Below are 24,885 nucleotides of genomic sequence, written 5' to 3'. Positions count from 1 at the left end.
TGTCAGGGACCCACTTTAGGAGGCAGTCTGTCCGTTCTCAGATCTCCAGCTGAGTGCTGGGAGAACCACTACTCTCTTCAAAGCTGTCAGTCAGACAGGGACATTTAAGTCTGCAGAGTTTCCTGCTGAATTTTTGTTTGTCTGTGCCCTGCCCCCAGAGGTGGAGCCTACAAAGGCAGGCAGGCCTCCTTGAGCTGTGGTGGGTTCAACCCAGTTCGACCTTCCTGGCTGTTTTACCTAAGCAAGCCTGGGAAATGGCGGGTGCCCCTCCCCCAGCCTCGCTGCCGCCTTGCAGTTTGATCTCAGACTGCTGTGCTAGCAGTCAGCGAGACTCCATGGGCATAGGACCCTCCGAGCCAGGTGCGGGACATAATCTCCTGGTGTGCCGTTTTCCAGGCCTGTTGGAAAAGCGCAGTATTAGGGTGGGACTGACCTGATATTCCAGGTGCCGTCTGTTACCCCTTTCTTTGACTAGGGAAGGGAGCTCCCTGACCCCTTGCGCTTACCGATTGAGGCAATGCCTCACCCTGCTTCGGCTCACAGACATGCCCTGCTCCGACTGTCCTGCACCCATTGTTTGGCACTCCCTAGTGAGATGAACCCGGTACCTCAAATGGAAATGCAGAAATCACCCGTCTTCTGTGTCGCTCAGGCTGGGAGCTGTAGACCGGAGGTGTTCCTATTCGGCCATCTTGGCTCCACCCCCCTGAGGAGCTCTTTGTATGTTATCAGCACTATTTATACCTCCACAACCCTGGACCTAATGGTGCCTGCTCTCTGACCTTGAGAGACCAGACAAGGTTCATGGGACCATCGTCCCTTCCACTTTGTATCTTCTCTTAAAACAATTCTCAAGTCTTAAAAAAAAAAGCAGCAAGTAAACAGTCGACTTTCTAAGATTGGTCCTTGAGATGTGATCTCTTTTGGATTCACGTGCTTGGCTAGCAGGTAAACCAGATGTGAGAATATTCTGACACATCCTCCCATAGATGGGAGCTGAGGAAGAAAGCGCATCACAGCCAATGGGGCAGGTGGTATTCTAAAGCATGCACAGTGGACAGGATGAGGAAACTAGGGAAATGGTACCTGCCCCTTTCTCCAGGGAATCAGATTATATGATCAGGGCATCAGATCATGGGAAGTTGATGCTTGTGTCTTTCTCTGAAGGGTTTGGGAAAACAGGGCTGAAATGACCCCCTCCTCCAACTGTCAGCTTGCCGAAACCCCAGCACTGGGAGTACCAAGCACTAGAGGCATTTCTGAAGCATGATGTAGTGCTACTTTGAAAAGGCACAAATAAACCCCAAATCCTAGCACACATTTATCCAGTTTGTGAAGCGGATTAATTGAATAACCAATAAAACATGTATAAAAGCTTTAATTAAATCTGATGAAATAAAACTTCATGTTTTATTTATGGACACTCCCAACATGTAAAGGATTCAGGGAGACATTCATTTTTACTGCCATTTCGTCCTCATATCTATAATTAAATCCAGGCTACAGCTCTGGCCCAAAGCAATGCGGCATTTTAAAGCTGGACTTGAACATTCCCTCCCCCATCATCTGCCTTTAATTATAATTACCATTCCCAGTATGCAGGAGGCTGATGGTAAAACAAAACAAAACAAACAAACAAACAAACAATGATGGTTGCCATTGTTTTTTAAAGTGACAGGCTGAAGGAGGATTTTAGGCAGGAGGGTGTCTCCTCTATTTCCAGTTTTATTCTGTACCAAGTGCACAATCCCTTCATTTTACTTTTGACATAAAAAAAGGACTTCATGAACAAGACAAAATAACTTATGATTATATGAAACATAACTGTGACAAATCATAAAACTATACATATTAATAGAAAAAAGTGTACCTAATTCTTTAAAAGATTTATGACAATAAGCACCAGATGTGCCTCTAGAGTAAAATCGGCCCCATATCCAGTATGATATATGCAGTTCATTTCTCTACGTGAGTGTATATAACTATGTACAAGAGTCTGTGTGATTTATGGAAAACAGATTTCCACTTTTTTCCCCCAAAGTGCTTTATGTCAGCAACATTACACAGGATTCTTTGCTGTCTGTACAAAATAAATCTCTTACTTTTTACACTCAGTATTTCTCCAATGAGTGCTTTTTTTTTTTTGCTTCATCTGTTGCAAAAAAAAAAAAAAAAAAAAAAGTAACCGCAGAAATTCCACACCACTAACAAAAAGTGCTATTTAAAAATGCTTCTATAAAATGACATGGCCAAGACAGTCAAATAAAATACCAAATAATTAAATTGAACATGTACAGTCACTATTCCCAATACTTCAAGGCAACTGGAAAGTCAGGGTTCTCAGATGAGGGAGGTGAATTTATCCTTGCTCAAAATTGGTTTTAGGGTGCTGCTGTGCTTGACGGCTGGTAATTTAGAAATAACTGAACAAAGCCAGCGCGCTGTTATCAGTGGTAACTCTGGTGTGATCTACTAAAGACCTTTTTTTTTTTCCTATTTTATGATCGCTTATGTAATTTGAGGGAGACATGGGTAATGGGAGATACCCCACAGGACCAGTAAATATTTAAATAATATTTAACAGCTGATCAGAGGCTAAATTACAACTGACATTTTGATGCAGTTTCGTTAGGGAATTAAGACAATGCAGCCAATGAAATGTCTCTAGGCAGACTGATTTTTTTTCTAATGCAATAGGATAATTGTTTTTGCGCTGTGTGTTTTCTTTCTTCTTTTTTTTTTTTGAGACGGAGTCTTGCTCTGTTGCCCAGGCTGGAGTGCAGTGGCGCAATCTTGGCTCACTGCAAGCTCTGCCTCTCGGGTTCACGCCATTCTCCTGCCTCAGCCTCCCGAGTAGCTGGGACTACAGGCGCCCGCTACCACGCCCGGCTAATTTTTTGTATTTTTAGTAGAGACGGGGTTTCACCATGGTCTCGATCTCCTGACCTCATGATCTGCCTCGGCCTCCCAGAGTGCTGGGATTACAAGCGTGAGCCACTGCGCCCGGCCACGCTGTGTGTTTTCACAAGCACTAGTTTTGTGTTTTGTTTCTGTTTTTAAGGGGAATGACAATCTCTGTTTGGATGTTTATGAAAATGGTTACGTATCAAGACTTAAAAAGACCAGGACATGAAAGGGAATGATTTTTTTTAAGTTTCCACTTGTACTGCTGCAAAAATAATGATGAAAGTATTTATAAATCTTCTGCAGTGTGAAAGTAAGCAAGGGACAAATTTTAAGGTCAGGAAAGACTCTCGAATCTAAGCATAGTGTGTGTAGTCTGGAAGGCATCTGAACGTGTCCTATCCTGAGGTCGCAATCTCAAGCCTGCAGCTATCAGGAAAGACCCACGGTGCAGGAAGCAGGGCTGCACTGGGTCCTGCTTCCAGCATGCTCTCTCTGAGACAAAATGTCCCTCTGGGGTTCCACATTTATTTCCTGCTGAGGAAGGAGGGTTGCAGGGGCCTCTACTGCTTACACCCTCTTTAGAGTCCCTCTTGCCCCTGTATAGTAAGAAAGGGGCAGGGGTACTGTGAGAGGCCACAGGAAGACTGGAGCCTGGTTCACAAGCAGCTCCTCTCAAAGAGGGAGGTGATGTCCATGGTTTCTAAAGTTGAGCTTCTGTTTTGTCCTCCTTCCCTCTTTCTACTTTAAATTACTAAAGCCAAAAGGCAGGGCTGACAATGTCAACTGCAATAACAACCTTGCCTTTTCATCTTTTTTCTCACTGTACAAATGAAATGTATTTTGAGTTCCTTGTAAAGGCTTCCATATTTAAGTATGAATAGATGGTTTCTCTGAAGATAGCAGAGTTTTTTTCTTTCCAGAGTATGACAGAGGACGCATGAGGGATGCTACTAGCTGTGAGCATGCATATGTTAGGCCACTTGCTTAGGCCAAGTGACATGGCCCACAAAGTCTGCCAGAAGGGTGGTTCTTTCCAAGCAGCCTTGGAGTTCACTTGTAAAGGAAGCCTGATGTGCATCTTTTGTAAAGCAGAGCAGGTTTTTGTAAAGTGGCTAACTCATCTCTTTTGCAGACTTTGACGTCTACATGAAAGCTTTTCTTAGAATACAGCCCACTACTCAGAGAAACTAGATTGACCAAGTGCACTGTGAAAACAAAACCCACACTTGGTTCTTCATTCACCTCATTCTACTGCACGTTGGAATGAACTCTGGAATCAGGTAGAATACTTCCGATTGAGGGACTGTGGAGGGAGACTGGAAGGACCTGTTAGTATACAAATTGTCACAGAATCCCATCTAACATCAAGCTGTTTTAGTTGTCTTGTTGAAGATTGTAATGATCTTAGTTTGACAAATGGCATTGTTTCACTTTTGTTCAGAAAAACATTTTTAAAAAGTGAGAAAAAATACTTGAAATATGATAGTACCAGAATGTTAGAACTTATTGTGTCCTTGGGACTGGCCAATTTTTATAGCTGATGCCCTAGGACTTAGGATCTGTAATAGCTATGTAGAGGTGTCACAGAAAATGACTTCCTATTTAGGCTTGATATTTTCAACCAAGTGCTATGTGAAAATTCCAGACCTTCAAACTGGAACTTAGAAAAAGAGTTGCCTCTTTCTGTAGACTTTTCGAGAACTGTCACTTCTACCTTCCCAAGATGATCAGACAGTGGCGGCTGGTGGGGATATCTGAACCACATTCAGGAAGAGGGTAAGAGGGATGCACAAAGAGGGTGGAGAGAAGTATAGGGAAGAGACAGACAAAGGAGTGGATATCTTGAAAAACGTTGGTAAAATCTCAGCACTGGAAGTCAAGCATCATTAGGTTTGGTTTTCCAAGGGAAGCTGGCACACGACTCAGTCTGTCCCAGTTCTCACATCTGGCACTTCTCTGGGTACAGCACCAGAGTGGAGGCAATGGGTAAACCAGTCAAACAACGTTTTTCTTTGAACAAAGTCTTTGAGGTGGAGTTACTAAACAGTCAACCCAGGAAGGTTCCAGCTATAGGACTGTTGGTGCGGGAGGTGCCCACTCCATTTCCCTCAGGTAGCCTTTGCTAACTGCAAAACTAACATGCCAGAGGTGGGGCCAGGCAGAACCACAGCTGTGCAAAATGTCTATAGCTGAGGTGATTACAATAATAATGATTTCCATCCAAAGAACAGACCTTTACATATTTTTTTTTTCATTTTAAAGTACGTATAAATAACTAAGTCTTTAAAATGCAAAAACAAAGATAGGCTGCTGGCATATAAAACCTTATTTTTCTATTAAAGAAACACTGAGAAGCAACTGGTTAGCATGTGGCTAAGAGAAAAGGGAAACCCAGGGAGTTTCTAAGAGTTGAGACTGCACTATGCTTTGGACATGGATTTCCCTTGTTGTGCCTGGCTTTGCATCAGGAGCACAAAGGGTGAGGATTAGGTGAGGCAGGTCACTATGCCTCTGGTAACTGAGGTCTTTTTCCCTGTTTGGAGTTTTCAGGCAGGGTCATCCCCAAACTACATTTTCACATGCACATCATTTCATTGGGGTCCTTTAAGGGTTGACAGCCAGGAAGTAACAGGTATCCAGTAGAGTGAGGCTCTAAATTCCCTTTGAAAAGACAGTCCTCCTGGTCACATAGTCCAGGAAACCCAGAGAGAAAAAGGAGCAACTGCAATGATTCCTGCAGAGCTAGCTCTGCCATTCAGTCCTGCCTTCTGAAAGAACATCAGTGACTCTGCAGGTCCTGCTGATTGGGCTGACATCCTTCCTCATGCAGTCTGTGAGAGTACAAAAACAAAAGGTGGCAAGCAACATCAAGGTCCTGGGTGTGCAGGAGTGACCAAGAGAGCTTTTAGCCTTCGGTGTAGACAGAGGAGAGCTGGCTGGGACAGCGGTCCACAGCACTGATCTGCAAGAAGGTAGCATCTTCAGCCCCGCTGCGGAGAGACTCCCCAAAGAGGCTCGAGGAACTTGAAGGTAAATCATACACTGGAAGAGAAAGAACACAGTAAGTCAGTAACTCCTCCCCCATGCCACACCCACTGGAAGTGCACTACAGTAATGTAGCTCACCAGGTGAGGACTGGGGGCTAAGGAGGCAACCATGCCAGCCTGGGCCCTATAGTGAGTCTCTGTTTCCAGCGACCTTAGTGAGGGAAGAGGCTGACTTGCAGGCAGCTGGCTAAAATATGACCGCACAAAAGACAGGCTGAGAAGAAGTAAAAGAAAAGTGTTCTAGGGATGGCTGGGGGTGGCCTCAAAAAGGAGGTGGTGTTAAAGTTTGAGTCATAAAAGAGAATGGAATTCTCACAGATGAAAAAATATGGAAAGAACATTCCGGAAGGAGGAAACAAAGAGCAAAGACAGGGAGAGGCCTGTGGGGTCAAGGGTGCTGGCAAAGCTCAGGTGAAGAGCATGTAGGGAAAAATGTGTGTGGGCAGGTGTGGAGAGCTGGATCAGGCCTAACTTAGGGGGGGCTTTGAATGCCATGATGGAGAGTCAAATTTATTCTCTAGGCAATTGGAAACTATTTAATATATTTGAGCAGAAAAGAGGCATATTTTACCCTTCATTTTGGGGAGGCAGTGTTCGTGGTGGTATGGAGGGCAGAATGGTAAAGATGAGGAATCAGGTCAGGGAGACTTACTGGAAGGTTATGGCCATAGTCTGGGAGAGACATGATGGCTCCTGCACCAGGGTGGTGGAAGAAGAGGGGCTGAAGGAGGGCTGGAGAGGAAGGCAAAGATGAGAGACATTTCAGGGGTCATTCAACAGGATTTGATGGGGTCACCTGCTTGGTCAAGTCCAGCCCAGGTCGGTCACAGGCAGCCCACCTGGTCTCTCCTGTCAGTTGACAGGATTTTTTGAGTCACAGACAACCAACACACCTGTAATGCCCGAGTGAGTCGAGAAGGCTCTGTGGAAAACATCAAAACCGGCCTGGCCCATGGATGTAGGGACCAGGCAGTCCTCAAAGGAAGGCACCACACTGCAGGAGCTGACAGGCGGCACAGTTCTCTGGGAATCAGGGTAATGTGGGGGGCAGAACGTCTGCAGCTGCCCATAAAATCCTGAAATGCAAGCATGGCATTGAGCTCCTTTGGGCACAAGTTCCACAGATCATTCCAAGCCAGCCAGAAGCTCACTCAGCCTGGCTTCACATGACAAATACTTTTAACTCTTAAGGCCACCTGTAAAATCTTCCAAGCAAACATTTGGAATACACTGTTGGGCTGAAGCTCCTCTACCTTAGAGGGATTTCCAAGCTTGTTAGTGTGTAACGTTTTTATCATGTGCTTTAGTATCTGAAGTGAGAAGGCTTCTTATCTTCCCTAGACTCTCTGAAGAGTCCTGGACATTGAAGGCCTGACCTTCAGGGGAGGTTCCTACCCTAGACTCTCCTACCGGCAATTAAATGCATCTTCTTTAACTTCCTTTATCCTGTATTTTCTTCTGTTTTCACACTGGTTAAAATCTTGCAGAGTGCTCTTAAAAAGGCCCACTTAAAAATGCATCCATCTATCTGTCTTTCCAATAGAGAAATAATGCACATTTAGATCTTATTATCCTGGCTAGGTAGACAGTGTTCCATAGTCGGGTGTACTTAACTATTTCTATGGTTGATCTTCACAGTAAATGGAAAAACTGGAAGTGAATAATGTTATGAAAATGTTAGAAAATAAAACTAAAACACAAATAAAACTCCAAAAGAGGAAAAATATGAGAAAAGAGTAGTATTTGAAAATAATCATCAACCTTTTGATAATTTTATTTCATCTATTCCTTTCATTTTTTTTCCATTCAATGTAGTTTTCCTTGGGGTCCTATGTGGTTCTTTTCTGTGATCCTCCACTCCTTTCATGATGGCTTACTTTTTTCTTCTTTCTCCTTGCCTCATAATACATTTAAGTCAACAGATTATTTTCTTGGAGGATAATATGCTTTTGAAAATATAATAATGAAATCTTAGTTCCATATGTTACTGGAGGGAGAGTTGTGGCTCTGCTGTTAAGTCTCTACATTTCATTGTGTCTGTCTCCTGGATTGTAAAATGTGAATGTCGTTGTCTACTTCACTGGGCTATTGTGAAGATTAAGTGAGTCATTGGATAAGGAAATCCATCTGTAACGTTTTAAAGTACTTTATAAATGCCAGTTATTATTGATATCACTATTCTGGTTTTGATGGAAAAAAAGGGATTAATAGAGGAAGTACCCCAGGATTTCTTCCACAAACACTAAATAATGGAGAATGCAGAACAAACCCATTGACTTTGGACCCTTATTCCTGTGTGCCTTCCTCTATTAGAACTGCCTCTTCTTGAGACTGGAAGGCTTCATCCCTTATTAAAGAAATGAACCACCTATCAAAAGAGAGGGGAGGTGCTATTTAAGTTTCTTCTTAGCTCTCTTTAAGTAAAACCAGGGTGAACTGATAACATCCAACCTACTATGCTCTCAACCCTTCTCATTTCCCATTAGGACCCACAATGTAGCCTGTGTAACTGCTCAGATCACCCTTGCTGGGACGCTGGGAGGCCTATTCTATGGTTGTTATGAATATTGCCAAAGAGTGTGTGCTTAACCGTCCATAAAGACACATACTGGCCCTCTAGGAGTCTATGATCCAAGATAGATCAAATGCAGATTTATGGACAGGGCACATTCATAGTAGAAAACAAAATGATAATATCCTTTATAAGCAGACTAGGGTGCACTTTATATAGAATCAACAGAAATATCCACATAAGGTTTGGAAGAAGATTAAATGCTTGTTATTAGTATAGACTAGGAAAATACCTAAGGAAATTCCACGTCAAGCCAGAAGAAGAAAGAATGGAAAGCTATTGTCTCTTTTCCTTTTGATGCCCAAAGGCGTGGTTTCAATAGACAGGCAGGCAAAGGACCCAAACAGACCACTCATAAATACTCATATAATTGATCATCCAATATGAGCAAACTGTAAACTCTCAAGCCCACAAAGAAATACAAATCAAAACAATGATAAAATGTCACATTCTACCTATCACATTGGCAAAGATTTCTAAAAATCATTCTCAATGCTGAAGTGTGAATGAAGAAGGCATTTCTATGTAATGTTGTAGACACTGGAAGAGAGTACAAACCTTTTGGAAAACAGTTTGACAACCTGTATCTAGAACCCTAAAAGTGTTCAGGCTACTGGATTAAGGAAATACACTTTGATAAAGTATCCTGAAAATATGTTCTGAAGAACATTAAGAAATTCTGCACAGGGACAGTGATTGCAGCACTAGTGATCAAAACAGAAAACTGAAGAACCAAAATGGCCAACCATAAGAGAATGTCTAAGCAAACAGTGGTACATTTATGTGATGGGAATTTTAAATAGGTATTAAAACAGTATTTATAATAAGCTTTTAACAACATGGAAAGACCATTATAAGGTTCATGTTTCAAAAAGCAAGATACAAAATTGAATACAAAGCCTAGGATCAGTTGTATGGATGCCTATGTTACAGAATAAAGATGGCAAGTTACCATATCTATAGTTGTCTTTGGGTGTGTTTTTTTTGCCTGTATATTTTTTGGAATTTTAGCAATAGTGAAGAGCAAGTACTCTGGATCCTGCGGTTCAAATCCTAGCTCAACTACTTACCAACTGTGTAGTCTTGGCAAATTACTTAGCTTCTTGGTGCCTCAGTTTTCCAATTTGTAAAATCAGGTTAATAACAGTAATTACATCATACTGAGTTATAAAGATTAAATGAGTTAATATTTACATATTATACAATTTTATAATTAGCATTTATATATATAATTTAATAATATAAATTACATAGCATATATGTTTGCTAAATAAAAAATAAAATTATTTTATAATGACAATGTATTTCTTAAAAATAAAAGTTTATGGAGGGAAATAAAATTTCCAAAAAGAACAAGTAAGTTATTTAACAATAACCAATGTAAGAAAGGACAAAGCAGCAGGTATGTGGCACACCCCCTGTTCCTAGGTGGACTCTTCAACAGTTTTGGCCTTTTGAAGACCTGAGCTGTATACCTCTTCCTGCTCATGGCTCCTCAATCCTGCACTAATGGACACACAGGCTAATTTCTTCATTTACCCTACTGGGGGCTCCAAACAGCAACATGTCTGAGTGGTTTGAGGGAACCTGGAATGTGGAGATGTATGGTTTCGGTAGTTCCTTGGACTGATCTTGACTTTGGTACCTGGAGGCCAGGCACAGGCACATATGGCAGGATCGTCAGGAGGAAAACGGTAGCATAAACCGCCATGGTTGGTCTACTAGAATATAATCTCTCCTGAGCAAATAGACAATATTTGCTATCTATATCTTTATGCAAACTCTCCTCATATTTGTCACCCATAAGTTTCCTGATAGCACTCCTCAGTGTAATATCAACCTTCCAAGAAAAGAAGATATTTTTTTCACTAAACTCCCACAACTTCGCAATTAGGGACATTAATCATTCAGGGGCAATGATAGAGACTTTCACTGGCCTTTCATGAAAACCAATTTATTCACCCTTTCCTATCTTCTCTCCTGCTTCTAAGAGGGAACAGAAGTGTCACGTGCTTCAGTCTGTATTCAAATGTTGTGATATATGAGAGTATAAAAGGTTTGTGATGAGGCAAAATACACCTGGAAAAGTTAAATATCAAATCCAACATTCTGGGCTTCATCTCCTAGTCTGGATCCGAGCGAGGAGGACAGAGTAGACTCTAATTCCTGCCCGTGGGTGTCTTGGCTGACGCAGGAAACTGTCAAAACCAGAATGGCCCCACAAGCATGTTTTATCACTCTAACAGCCAACTCAAGAAAAGAAAATCCTCTTTATTAAATCTCTTCCTCCAAGTAGCCAGTTACTAGAGATGCCAAATACACTGGTGTGGGTGGTTGTGGTCACTCAAAGAGTTTTCACATATTCTCTTCCCAGCGCTATTTTCACAAACCAACAATTTTTTTAAAAATTCTGTTAGGGTCTTGCCACACACACAAACCCAGAGAAAGCCTAACTCATTTTCTAATGAATGGCTCCTGTATTCCAGCGGTTGGATTTCATGTAGCAAATTTGGAAAGAACACTACTTCTCGGACCCAAAGCAAAATAAGGCAAGATGTTAACACATTTTGTGGGCATAAAACCTGAGAGTGGTGGCAAGGTCAGCCAATCTGTCCATCAGTCAGATTGTGGCTATGTGACTGATTTGCAAGGAAAATATAGATGTATTAAAAAATCTAATATACTTTCTATCTTGAAGGCCAGGAGCCTAAGATTATTTATGTTGCTTTATTTAAACTTGGGGTGGATCATGTGTTTTTCTTTCTAGAATTTAATTAGAAATACTCTTGAAACAAAGTTGGCTAGACCTGGGAATTCAGATTGCTCTGAATTCACTATTGACTGATAGTCAACAGTGGCTATCAAGTGCTGGTTAGGGTGCCATTGCTGAAACCAAAGAAATATAAGACAAAATCTTTGTCTTTGAGGATTGATAATATAGCTGGAGTGAGAACACATGCATTTATAATAGCATAAGAACATACATATAAATATAAGTTGGCAATAAATGTTAGTTGTTGTTATACATTTAATTACAGAATCACCTCTCTACCTTAAAAGTTATTTTGCCTTCAAGAATGGAGGAGGGGAGGAACTTGCAGATAAATGTATTCTACCTAAACCGCAGTTCCTAAAGGTCAAGGAGAATCATTCCTCTTCCTCTCAGTTTTGGGAAGTTTTTTTTTCCCCTCCTAAAAACAAACTTGTTCTAATTATAAGAATATTTGAGGCTAATTATAAACTAGAAAATGCAGACTAGTATAAACAAAGAAGGCAAAAATTATTTTTTATTTCCACGATTCAGAAATAGCCAGCTATGTACCCACAAAACTGAAATGTTTTATATATTTATCTTCTGTTTTCACCTCTAGTATCATGCATGAGTTTCTTCACATTCATTCATTCTTAGAACGCTTTTTCTTTTTCTTTTAGTCACAGAGTCACTAGTGTCTCTGTGATGATAGGTTAAAGAGTTCACGGTCCCTTTTGCTAATGATGATAAAGCAGCCCCATGAAGCTTTGGATTTTCTTCCCAAACTAGAAAGGGAGTGGGGAAGGTTAGAGGAGAAAGGAAAGACAAGAGTAAATATGATAATAGAAGGTTACCCTCTAGGGCCATGCTATCCAAGAGAACTTTCCATGATGATGAAAATGCTCTTTGTGCTGTCCAATACAATAGCTACATGTGGTTATTACATCTTTGAAATGTGGCTAGTGTGACTGAAGAACTGACTTTTAAATTTTATTGAATTTTAATTAATTCAAATTTAAATAGCCACTCATGGCTACTGTACCTGACAGCACAGCTCTAGAGCAATCTGAATTCCCAGGTCTAGCCAACTTTGTTTCAAGAGTATTTCTAATTAAATTCCAGAAAGAAAAACACATGACCCACCCCAAGTTTAAATAAAGCAACATAAATAATCTTAGGCTCCTGGCCTTCAAGATAGAAAGTATATTAGATTTTTTAATACATCTATATTTTCCTTGCAAATTTGCCACTTCAATCTTTGTGGAAGGAACCAGAATATAAATGCATTAATAAGTAAAGAATTGTCCCTCAACTCCCAACCCCTCAAGAAGCTGAGGAATGTTTTAAGCTAAACTGCCAGGGCACTCCAACCCTCCTAGAGGTACTACGTTCCCTTCTGGAAGCAGCAGAAGGAAAAAGAAATGTGTCACCCACTTTCTTCACTTCAGATTGCAGGCCTAGCTCTCCATGCGCACCAGGGTGGCGATGTGCCCTTGTGGGTCTCCATTTATCCTACCATATGATGGTGGAGTGTCAACACAGAAGGCTCTACCCAGCTGTTGAGGAACATGGATGGTGATTAATACCATCAGCCTACACCTCATCAAGGGGATAAGTCATGATCTGTGTACTTAGTAGGTTTGTTTATGCAGCAGATGGCCTTGCAAAACAAAATGCTTGTTTTCCTTTACAATGAGGCTGGGGAACCACCACCAAACTGTGGGCACTAGGAAAAGTGCTACGTGGACAACACTCAGGATTGAGACAGCTCCTTCCCTGCAGTAGGCTCAGCCTGGACCATGATGACAACTCATAGGTCCAGGGGGTCCACATACAACAATAGGAACCCCTCAAAAACATCAGGAAGGTTCCCCAGAATTTCCCCTGCCAGAGTGTGACCTAATCAGGCTTGGCAGGATCCTCTAGGAGACTCCTTGGAAACAATGCTGTGTGTTCCAAGACCCCTTGATATGTCAGATGGGAAAACCCTTTAACTCCATGTGATGCAGACTGTATCAATTCAGGGATCCAGGCCAAGTGCTATGGTTTTTCAGCCACTACCCAAACCTCAGGAGTCATCTATTCTTTGACTTTTCAGAAGAAACAGTGACTAATGTGTGTGCTTGCCTTTGCTGCAATCATTGTAATTTTGCAAAATGAGGGTGTTAACAGTATCTACTTGTAAGGTAATCACAAAGACTAAAGAGGATTAACAGAGAGCACCCAGTGTAAAGTGCTGGGCATGTGCCTGACACAGAGTTCACACCCTATAACTGTTACTTTGACTTTTTTCTTTTTCTATTCTTCTAATAACATAAGCATTTCAATTTCTATGCTTTCATTTACTTGACAACTATTCACTAAGCACTTATTCAAGTGTTGGGGATATAATGGTAAATAAATCACACTCCTTGCCTTTTTGGAGCCTGCATTTTAGTGAGAAAGAAAGGAAGACAAACATATAAATGAGAAATCAAGTAACATAATTTCATACTACATATGACAATAGAAAGAAAATTTTCTTTAAGGGATACATAGAGATGCAATTCTTTTTTCCGGAGTGCATTCAAGATAGGAAGAATGAAAAGGAACAAACAAGGAAGTTTTGACTGTGGTTCCCTTTGTTTGGCCCTGTCTGCTGATGGCAGGTATAGTAAGGAGGCTACCCCACAGCTCTGCTGAGAACCAGCCCTGGCAGAACACATTTCCTGCCGTTGCTGCTAAGCAGTTTGTGCCTGGGTAGAAGAATAAGCAGATATCAGCGGCAGAGGCAGAGTTGGCAGCCCCTCAGTTTCTTGGTCGTGTGGCTGTTTGCTAGCCAAGTGGAAGGAAGGATGTATATTTATGAGCTTTACAGCTCTAATTATTTTTCCGCAGAGACTATAATTTTGTGGGTTACTACTTTAGGAAGTGTAGCGATTTTGGCCCCAGTCATATGGTGGCTGCATATGCAGGGACGTGGAGAAGCATAAGTGATGAATGGGTGGGCTCAAACCAGGACCCCAAGAACAGGGACACAGAAGATGCATGACCCCACTCTCCTTTGCCTTCAGATTTCTTCTTTTCCAGCACTCTATGGCTCTTTGTGGATTCCCCTACTCTTTTGGGGCCCTTGGCCTACCACCTTTGAATACTTCCCATAAACCAAGTCCAGGGAAAGAAAAGAGGAAAAGATGGTACGTAACCAGTGAAGCCCCTAGGGCAATTCGCTCCTTGGTTTAGGGACAGTGGTGGCATCCCCTAAGACCCAGCAAGACAAGAGCCATATGCTGACGGCCACACCAGGGTTGCTGTTTCCCCCAAATACTAGTGGCTCTACACTTCCACAACCAACTGCCAACATCTCACCACCACTCACCACCATCCCCTTCCATACTTCTGCTGTTCCTCTTCTTCTTCCTCTCCGTGACCCTATGTTAAGGGACAATCTCAGCATTCTGCTTGTTAGTTAAGCCAGAGCAAATGAAGGACAACAATCCTCGATCTGGAGGACCCCAGCCTAATGCGCAAGTCTAGAAGTTCTGGTCACCTGGAAAAGAATTCACCCTATGCCTCTGGGCTGCTTTACAAGCTGGAATATTCCCACAGAATAAGGATATTGTTGCTCAATCCACTTCAGGGTCACTAAGTCTCATATGTCACATCCACTGTAACCAAAGGCACTGACCTACGACAGGTCTGAAAAGGTGGCTATTTTCAAGAAGCACTGACTTGCACCACATAAGGCCCCTGATACTACTAACTAAGACGAATTGGAGCATCTTTGGTTACACACCTATTATAATGGTGAAAACTGAAACCAGTGATAACACCAAATGCTGGCAAGGATGTGGAGCAATGGGAACTGTCTTTCACTGCAAAATGGTACAGCCACTTTAGATGACAGGTTGGCAGTATCTTGCAAAACTAAACATATGCTTACCATAGGATTCAGCAATTGTGTCCTCTTGTATTTACCCAAAGGGTTTGAAAACTTATGTCCATACAAAACCCTGTACATGGATGTTTATAGTAGCGTTATTCATCACTGCCAAAATTTGGAAGCAACTGAGATTTCCTTCAGTAGGCAAACGAATAAATAAACTGCAGTACATGCAGGCAATGGAATATTATTCAGCACTAAAAAGAAAGGACCTATTAAGCCATGAAAAGACATGGAGGGAATTTCAATTTAAACGCATATTGCTAAGTGAAAGAAGCCAATCTGAAAAGGCTACATGGGGCTGGGTGTGGTGGCTCACGCCTGTAATCCCAGCACTTTGGGAGGCTGAGGCGGGCGGATCACGAGGTCAGGAGATCGAGACCATCCTGGCTAACACAGTGAAACACCGTCTCTACTAAAAATACAAAAAATCAGCCGGGCGAGGTGGTGGGCGCCTGTAGTCCCAGCCACTCGGGAGGCTGAGGCAGGAGAATGGCGTGAACCCCCGGGGGCAGAGCCTACAGTGAGCCGAGATTGCGCCACTGCACTCCAGCCTGGGCGACAGGGAGACTCTGTCTCAAAAAAAAAAAAAAAAAAAAAAAAAAAAAAAAAAGCTACATACTGCATGACTCCAACTATACAACATTCTGGAAAACGCAAAACTATAGAGACAGTATAAGTCCGTGGTTTCCACAGGTTGGGGGGAGGGAAGGATGAGCACAGAGGTAGCGAAACTTTTCTGTATGATGCTATCATGGTGGAAAGATGCCATTATACATCTGTTAAAACTCATAGGCTGTACAATACTAAGAGTGACCCCTAATATCAGCTATGGACTTTGAGTGAAACTGATGTGTCACTGTAGGTTTAGTGATTGTAACAAATGCACCACTCTGGTGTGGGATGTTGGTAGTGGGAGAGATTGTGTGTGGAGGGGGTGGGGGGAGGAGGGTGTATGGGAACTCCCTGCACTTTCCACTACATTTTTCTGTGAACCCAAAACTGCTCTGAAATAGTCTATTAAATAAATGGGTGGGCACGTATCACTTTATATTATGTATCTCTGTATTATATACCTTCCCCACCAGAATATGTATTCCATGAAGGCAGACACCTTGTTCAGTTTGTTAATTATTGTATCCATAGCACTGAGACTAGTACCTGGCATGTAGTAAGCATTCAATATATATTTGTTGACTGAATAAATGTAAGGAAATCTTAGTTACTTTAATAAGAATTAAAATACAGGCCTTTTACTGATGTGATATGTTTCTTCTTTCCGTACACCCCAGTACTTAAGAGAGACCTACAGTTCTCAGCTCTCTGTGGGACTGGCTCATCCCTGGCCAACCCACACTTTCTTCCTGCTGAGGAGATTCTTTGGTTTCACTCAGCCTTGGAGTGCAAAGTCAGAGGGTAGAATAAAGGAAGGTTTGCTGAATCCAGGGATTCTGCTTCCTGGTGAATGGAATGGGCATGGGAAAGCAGATGACAAAGACAACAGCAAGTATAATAAGAATTCCTGCTACAAATACGCTTCCACACAGCCTAGGAGTAGGAAGTTTACTTGGGTCAGTTAGGTGCTTCCCAGGGATTCAAACGCTCCCTGTCCAGGTTAAAGCTCTCGATCACTAACGGCAGTTATGAATTCCCCCAACCAACTACACTAAACAGTCTCTGAAAATACAAATTTTGATGGGGAAGGAAAAGAAAAGGGACAGAGGAGAAATAAGATAAATGTCCTCACTCCCCTTGGCTCCCTTCATTTCTTGTCCAACACTCGGGATATTTGTGGAGCCCTTGCTCTCTGGGGACCCTTGACCTGCTGCCTTGGAAAACCTTCTGTAATCCATGTCAGAGCCAATGAGAAAAAAAGAACACATAGATAAGTTTCTGAAAAAGCTCCTAGAGCGTATAAGAATATAGTCTTTGGGGTCGCATCTGCTCGGCATAATTCTATACATTCAAACTTTGAATTCAGAGAAAGGCCCAGGGAATCATACACTCACTACCTACATGGTACCTTAATATTAGAATACCATAAAAATTTCTTCTTAAGTAGCCTTCTGACATTTCTGTCCTGTAAGCAGGTACTTCAAACAAATGTTCCCATTTTAGACAATGAGATGGAAGCAGAGGAAATGTTGAGTGCCTTGCCTTTATAACCAATACTTTGTTTATATGATATCATGTCAATAAAAGTGCAAAATTCATCCAACCATTCTAATATTTCTAAATATCTAGATATTTGGAATTATTTGTGGATGTAGCCTTTGTATTAAAACAAATGGGCAGCAGAATGAAAACAGCACTCACACAATCTCCCACTAAGTCCAGAGCCTTCTCACTGGCAGGTTCCTTGCTTTGGCATTTTGGAAAAATATTTTGGTTAGTGTTATACCAACCACTCAGAATTCTGTCATAAGGAAGGAAAGGAACTAATATTTATTTACTCAGAGACAGGCATTGCCCCAGGTGTTTTACATAGAAAATCTTCATCATGAAAACAACTTTTTCGTTAAGTAATATTGTCCCCAGTTTATAGCCAAAAAAAAAAAAAAAAAAAAAGAGGGAGAAGTTAAAATAACTAAATTTATCCAAATCCTCATACCTACCACGTTTCAGAACCAGGACTCAAATTTTTATCTATTCAAGGACATAGTTCATGTCAGATTACTGGGGCTCAGGCTCATGACCAAATCAATTTAAATGCAATCTTGCCACTTTTGATGAGGTTTCTCACTGCCAGGTTGCAGGCAAAGTTCCCCAGACTGCATCAACATTTTGGAAAGTGCAAATATTCTCAGGGAGAAAAGTAATTAATTAGTAAAAATCACCTAATCACTGAAAAATTCTACAAACCCTCAAGTGTAGAAACAGAGACATTTCACATTTCAGAAATTTCTCATGGCCAATTTTCTGATTTAGCCCCTATTTTATTTCCATCCATTGCATGAACAACTTGGATTTGGGTCTGAATCCCAGATGACCCATTAACGAACTGTGTGTCTTTGGATGAATGATTTTTTCTTGAGCCTCATTTTCTTTGAAATTTTATAGGGTTGTGGAAAATATTATGTATAATAGTGTTTATAAAAGCATTTAGTGCATTCTCTGGCACATAGTAGGTCTTCGGTTCAATTATGTAACCATGAAATAAGCTTAGAAATATGTAGAGGTTCTGTGTAACACATAAGCAGTTCTTAAGCGATTTTTATCACACAATCTACTACCATTAAGGATAAAATCATACTGCCCTTAAAAGTGAAACCGCCACCATTTGGCTATCATTTTTGCCTCGGCTTTTTGTCTTGGCCGTCAGTACCATCCAGGTCTTCATCTGAGGTAGGACTCTACTAAGCATCCTCCTGGAAGAGGTATAAAAACTGACTCTTCATTTTAATACAGAGTCTATAAATGGGGAAGCTGCAGGAACAGCTCACAGACTGTGTTAGGAAGACAGATTTTTCTTCGGGCTGAGAACTGAACCAGCTTGCAAAGCACTAGAGCTATTTACGACTGACATTTAAGCAACTACTCTACTAAGAAAGAGGAAGATAATGGAAATAATAACCCTGAAAATTCCATTTAGGCACATTTCTTTTGAAGGAACCCATGACAGTGGTTCAAAAGTTGACCACTGGAGCAACTGCCTGGTCCCTTTGTCCTTGGAGAGATGGGTTGTAGCATGAAGGCTTCTAATTAGAAAAGCCCACGTGGTTCCAAGAAGCAAGGCCATTTTCATTTATAGCTCTTGCTGCCAACTTGCACGCCACAGCGAGATGCACTCTGAACATGCTGGGTACTTTCTCCACTTGTGCCCCTCACGGCACCTCATCTGGTCTGTAGCAAGCTGGAAACAGCATTTATCACTGCGAACCACATTTTGGCCCTTAGGCTTATATACTCATTTCCATGGACTAGGTAGCAGAGAAAGAGGAGGTTCTGCTACTCACATCTGCAAAAGGTTCAAACAAGGGGATGGGAGTGAGCAGAGCAGGTGGCTAAAAGGGACAATAGGGAAAAAGGGGGAAAAAAACAGAGTGAGAAGGCAGCATGCTTAAAACACTCTTGATTAAAAGATGTAATCAGTTTTCATTTGAATATCCCCAAACCACCCAAAACCCTAGCGCGTGGTGGCCTATGGCTTCCAAATTCTCAAAATGATAAGCTGCCAAAGTAAACTAATTGCAATGTGTCTCAGTAATTGCCATGTGTGGATATATACAGTTATAGTAAAACGGTTCAGTGAGTCCTGATGGTGATAATGCACATTTGGAAATTACATAAAATAGAGATTCTCAAAACCAAGAACTCCTGAGGGTCCGAGATGGATCTGAAAGCCAGCTCTGCCATGTACTAGCTGTGTGGCTTTAAGGGAACTCTAGCCTCTCTGAGCCTGTGATCCCTATTTATAAAAAGAGATAGTAACACTCACGTGGCATCAGAATCCTCAATGTGGGAAGGAGAAGCAGCACAGGGAACAAAGGATTCAGTGCCCAGTTGCCTATTAGTAGCCACCCGCACTCCATCACCTGCCAACTACTCCCTGTAACTCAAAAATCCTGGATACAAGTAAGGATCAGAATGAAGGGTGGAGATTTGGATATTCTGTATCTGATGCAGTGTGGAGCAAACACTTTGCCAAGGTTGATAAGAAGGAGTTGGGAATTTTTCTATGAGGGGGACTGCTGGTTGCTAGTATACATGTATCCCTATTGGGTGGCTGCAAGGATCAACTGAAATAATAAACGTGAAAGTATTTTGCTAACAGTAAAACCCACTAAAAATTCTAGCTCCTACTGTCTCATTATAAGCCTGGTGTTACCTGTCATCCTTCCTTCTCTGAGCAGAAAGGTAAATCTGCCCATGGTTGTATCAGTAATTTTCCCATAAACCCACAAGTAATCTCTTGACCAGGGCTACTTGGACCTAAAACAGAACAAGGGAAGCATGGTAAAGATGAAGATTTAATTTTAAATGCCCTTGTCTTTCCAACTAAGCTTTGCTGTAAGAAAGATCTGGCAGAGAAGAAGATTCCAGACGGAGATTTCATGGATTACTAAAAGGAAGTGCTGCTGCATGTCAATTCCCTTCAGCCTCCCCTGAAATCTATGTGAGCCAGCCTGGTTCTATAGCTTTTTTTTAAAAGACTTCCCCAGCTGGGTGCGGTGGCTCACATCTGTAATACCAGCACGTTGGGAGGCCGAGGTGGGTGGATCACGAGGTCATGAGTTTGAGACCAGCCTGGCCAAGATGGTGAAACCCTGTTTCTACTAAAACTACAAAAATTAGTCCGGTAGGGTGGCAGGTGCCCGTAATCCCAGCTACTCAGCAGGCTGAGGCAGGAGAATTGCTTGAACCTGGGAGGTGGAGGTTGCAGTGAGCCTAGATCAGGCCACTGCAGTCTAGCCTGGGGGTCAAAGCAAGACTCTGTCTCAAAAAGACTTCCCCAAGAGATAAAGGGAGGAGGAAGCTGGAGAGTCTTAACCTCTCGAGTCACAGGCAAATTGCTTCCTTTGGGTTATCTCTGACTGGGGAGCCACGGTGAGAGGGCACTGAGCCCTACACTTGGTGTCTAGGCCAATGATTCTTACCAGGGTTGGGGGCATCAGCTCCACCTTGGCATGTGTGTTGAACATGCACATTCCTGAGCTCTATGGCCGACTCTGGAAGAAGGGCCTGGAATTCTGTATATTTAATAAGGTATTTCTTAAAGTTTGAGAGGCTCTAAGAGAACATCTTTAGATGATTTACAAACATCTGAAAGTTTTCCAAGTGAAATACCAATTTAAAATAACAACAGAACGGCTCTAATTTCATTTGAAATGGAGAGAAGGAGTTCTTCCCATGGGCATCTCTTCCCCTTGGGCAGGCTCCCAGCCCTTTCTGCTGGTAGATGGGGCTCTTGGGGATAAGGTGGTGATGATTGTTCCAAAAGGGCCTTGAATTACACTCTCAGCAGATATGGATCCAGATGACTTGCCTGGCTCTCTCTCCCAATGCCTGTCTCTCACATGTCAGTTCTTGGTCAAGGTGAAATCATGGGACCTAATTTGAATGACTCAGAAGTCTTGGTCTCACTGTTGGTCCCATACTGATCTTGTGGCTTAGACTTCTGTTGTCCAGCTGTAACCAAACTCCCACATTACATCCGCTTTACTAACTAGGTGATTTTTTGCTTCTTCGAATCCAAGTCTGTTATTACACAAATTTCCAGCACTCTCATCTAAAAGTGGGCCCCTACCTCATCCTTGCCAGTGATCCAATGACTCAATTATTTTTCCCTCCGAACTTCTGCTTCATAGCTGAGTCTCTATTATATACGGTTAGGCTTTCCCAAAACCTACTCTCTAGAACATTATGTTAAGATTACATTTGGGCTTGAAGTAAGAGTACAGAAACCTATATAAGTGGCTTTGAGGTAGGAAAGTGGGTGTTGTATTTGGGAAACCTGACATATATCACTGGATCCCGGGATCTCTGTTATCTCCATCTGGCTACCAGGAAGCTTGCCTTTGTATCTTGTCAGGCATTCATTCAATAAGTATTTATTGGGCAATTTCTATATACCCATAGTTACTAGGCACGGATAAAAATTATGTAAGAGTGATTTATAAAACATATATTGATATATGAATGTAGGTACTGCCACTGACCTCATTGGTATTGACAAAAATACCGCATCAGCCCAGATCCACAGATGCAAAGAACCTTGGGTAACTCTTTTGCCAATTCAGATTCCCTGAATGATTTTGTCACAATGGCAAGGAAATTTAAGAGCTTGTTTTGGAATGTGTGAGAGGAGGTTGGGTTTGGTGATGAACGTAAGAAGGGAGGGTTCGGTAGTCATACTTAAGTGATCTAGAAAAATACCGAAATGTTTTTATTTCAATAGACTTACCTCTTGTAAGGTCTAGTTCTCGAAGACCTCACGAAAGAATGAAATAAAGAGTTTAGTCTGAACAATCTAGTTAGAGAGGGGAAATTTCTGTAATCAGAAAGAGCACTCACAATTCTAAGTAAACCAACAAGAAATTCTAAGGGAATTGGGATTGTTTTGTAACACGTTGCTGAGCTCAGAGGCTGTGAATGGGGACAGATCAAGCCAGTTCTAGTATTCTATTGTTTTTGTTGTTCTGTTTTATGAAGAGAGTGGCCTCGCTACCAGCAACCCAGATGTTTACTGATGTATTTTAAGGAAGCTCTATCTATAGCTGTTACATTTTTTGCTTCTTCTAAACCATCAATTGTTTACCATATTTCTAAGAGTAATTCCAGTTTAAAATATAAGAAATATAAGACATAGATTGTCATTAACATGTTTAGCCCTGAAGAGTCCAACAGAGGAACACCTAGAATAGTGTTATCAGAAAAATATTAATTCATTTTAAGAGCTCCCTTCATGAGAGGCTAACTTCATGAATTTCAGGTATAAGAACATTTGCTTCTAGAAAGATGTCATTACTTCCCCCAAAGAAAGAAAAAGTGCTAAATCTATAATAATATTAATTAAACACTTTCTATAGGCATTTTTAAGTTGACTGACGAAGTCATGATGGTCAGTGATATAAGAGATTTTTCTGGATATTCCTTTCTCATCAATAAATTTCTGAGTTCCAATCAGGAAAACAAACTGTCTTGCTGCAAATGACACAGCTTGACTGACAGGGTGAAAGATACTTAAATAATGTAAAAACCCAGGTCACAGCTCTTGTTATTTAATCCCTGTTACTATTAATACTGTCTTTAAGTGTTCGATGAAAATATAAAAAGATGCTCAATTACATTACTAGCTAAAGGAAAAAATTAAAACAAGTCACCAATCTTTGCTTTACAAATCGGCAAAATTTAAAATACTAACATTCAGTGTGAGGAAACGGGCCCTGTGATGTGCTGCTGATGAGAGTCTAAATTAGTATAGCCTTCCTAAAAGAGTATGTGTCAATACATATCCAACTTTAAAATGTGCAACTCAGTAATCCAGCATTTTCTCTTTTAGAAATATTTCCTAAGAAACTGTGCAAAGATATATATATATATATGTGTGTGTGTACAGGAGTGTTTATATAAACATGCATATATATATATATATGAAGAGATTTAACATAGCATTGCTAGAAAAAGTAAAAAATGAAAAAAAAAGTTCATCAATAAGGGAATGATTTAAAAAATGATGACCTATTCTTATGAGAGCTATACAATTAAGAAGACTCTCTACGCAATGACCTGGAAAGCAAAAGCATATATTTTGCTAAGTTTAAAAAAATCAAGTCATAAAACAAAATGTAGAATGTGAGGTGCAGAACGTGAGGCCATTTTTATAACAGGGCATATGGGCATATACATAGACACAGATATGTCTCCTTCTATGAGCATTTAAAAAGGTCTAAAAGAATACTTGCCAATCTTTTAATAGTCATTACCTTTGGGCAGTGGAATTGGGGCAAACATAAGGCTGGGAGGGGACTTAAACTATAAGTTTCAGTACTGTAAGGACTTTAAAAAACTGAACAGGTAAAATTTTTCTTTTATAATATAAAAAGTCAGTAAGAATTTGTAAATTGTACGTAAGGACTGTGCTAAAAGCCCAGGAACCTAGGTTCGTTGATTTATAATAGTAATTAGGCTTCCAAAGTTTCCCCCAGCATACCTGTACTTGAGCAAGCACAGTGCATAAGGGCATGTACACACACACACACCCACACACACACACATACACAGTGGGGTAATCCCATTGGGAGCTGTTAGATAGTGGGCTCTCCCCTCCCCACAGGGACAACCCCCAATCAAAGGCTTAATAGCGGCATGGCAGAATGGCTAAAAGCACAACTCTGGAGTCAGATGGTCCTGGGTGCAATTTTCAGCTCCACTGTTTCGAGATTGAAAAATTCTGGGCACCACAGTGATTTAGATTCCCCACGTGTAAAATGAGAGTAAACAATGCCTTCTTTATAGTGTTGTTATGAAGGATTAGTGAGCAAGGGCATGACAGGCATTCACTACACTGCCTGACACAGAAAAAAGTGATTTTTCAGCTATCGGTGTCCAAAGACATGCAGTCAAACAGTTGGTGGGAAATTACTTGATCTTGCAAATCACAGCACCTCTACTGACAGTAGAATGTTAACCCTATAAGGAACAGCATATTTATGGTTCCATACTTAACCTTCAAGCAAAAGCAATTCCCAAGTAACGAAAAATTTCCATAATACTGTATCATTAGGCACCATCACAAAGTATGATTGTGGGCTTTGGGGTCAGACTGGGTCTGTAAAACCACCTGTGATACTCACTAGGTATGTGAGTTAGGGCTTGGTGCTTAAGCTCTTCCATATTCTCACCTGGGACGTTGCTCTGGACTTGCTCAGAGCACCAGGTATCTGATACACGGTAGAAAAATAACAATAGCAGCTGCAATGACATGAGCATCTACTGTAGTCCAGGCATTCTCTCATTCTTGTGCATCTGAAACAAGGGTGTCAGTATCGTCTATTAAACTTGGGAACCTCAGAATCAAGGCATTGCATGACCTGCTCATAGGATTCCAGTTAGTAACTGCCATCTTTCTGCCTCCAAACTGAAAATGTTTTCTTAAGCAAAGGACTCGTATCTACGGGCACTGTGAATTCCTCACAATCCCTCTCCCACAGGGCTGCCATGGCCCAGAACTTCACACTACACA

At 41.4% G+C, this 24,885-nt stretch overlaps 1 protein-coding gene across 3 annotated transcripts in view; it reads right to left on the bottom strand.

The window, feature by feature from the left end:
- Positions 1 to 3,989: 3,989 nt before the first annotated feature.
- The window catches only part of GLIS3 (GLIS family zinc finger 3), a 491,196-nt gene continuing 470,300 nt past the window's right edge, over positions 3,990 to 24,885 (bottom strand). For all 3 annotated transcript variants that reach the window (XM_063609882.1, XM_055294333.2, XM_055294332.2), the window contains 2 exons: positions 6,848 to 7,030; positions 3,990 to 5,949 (listed from right to left, as the gene is read on the bottom strand). In XM_063609882.1, coding sequence (XP_063465952.1) covers positions 5,813 to 5,949; positions 6,848 to 7,030 — 320 coding nt within the window. In that variant the 3' untranslated portion in view covers positions 3,990 to 5,812. The remainder of the gene's footprint in view (positions 5,950 to 6,847; positions 7,031 to 24,885) is intronic.

The sequence above is a fragment of the Symphalangus syndactylus genome, chromosome 9 (genome assembly GCF_028878055.3).
Source record: "Symphalangus syndactylus isolate Jambi chromosome 9, NHGRI_mSymSyn1-v2.1_pri, whole genome shotgun sequence".
Lineage (NCBI taxonomy): Eukaryota > Metazoa > Chordata > Mammalia > Primates > Hylobatidae > Symphalangus > Symphalangus syndactylus.
Note: the sequence above shows the minus strand (reverse complement) of the source record. Positions and strands in the feature narration are given on the sequence as shown.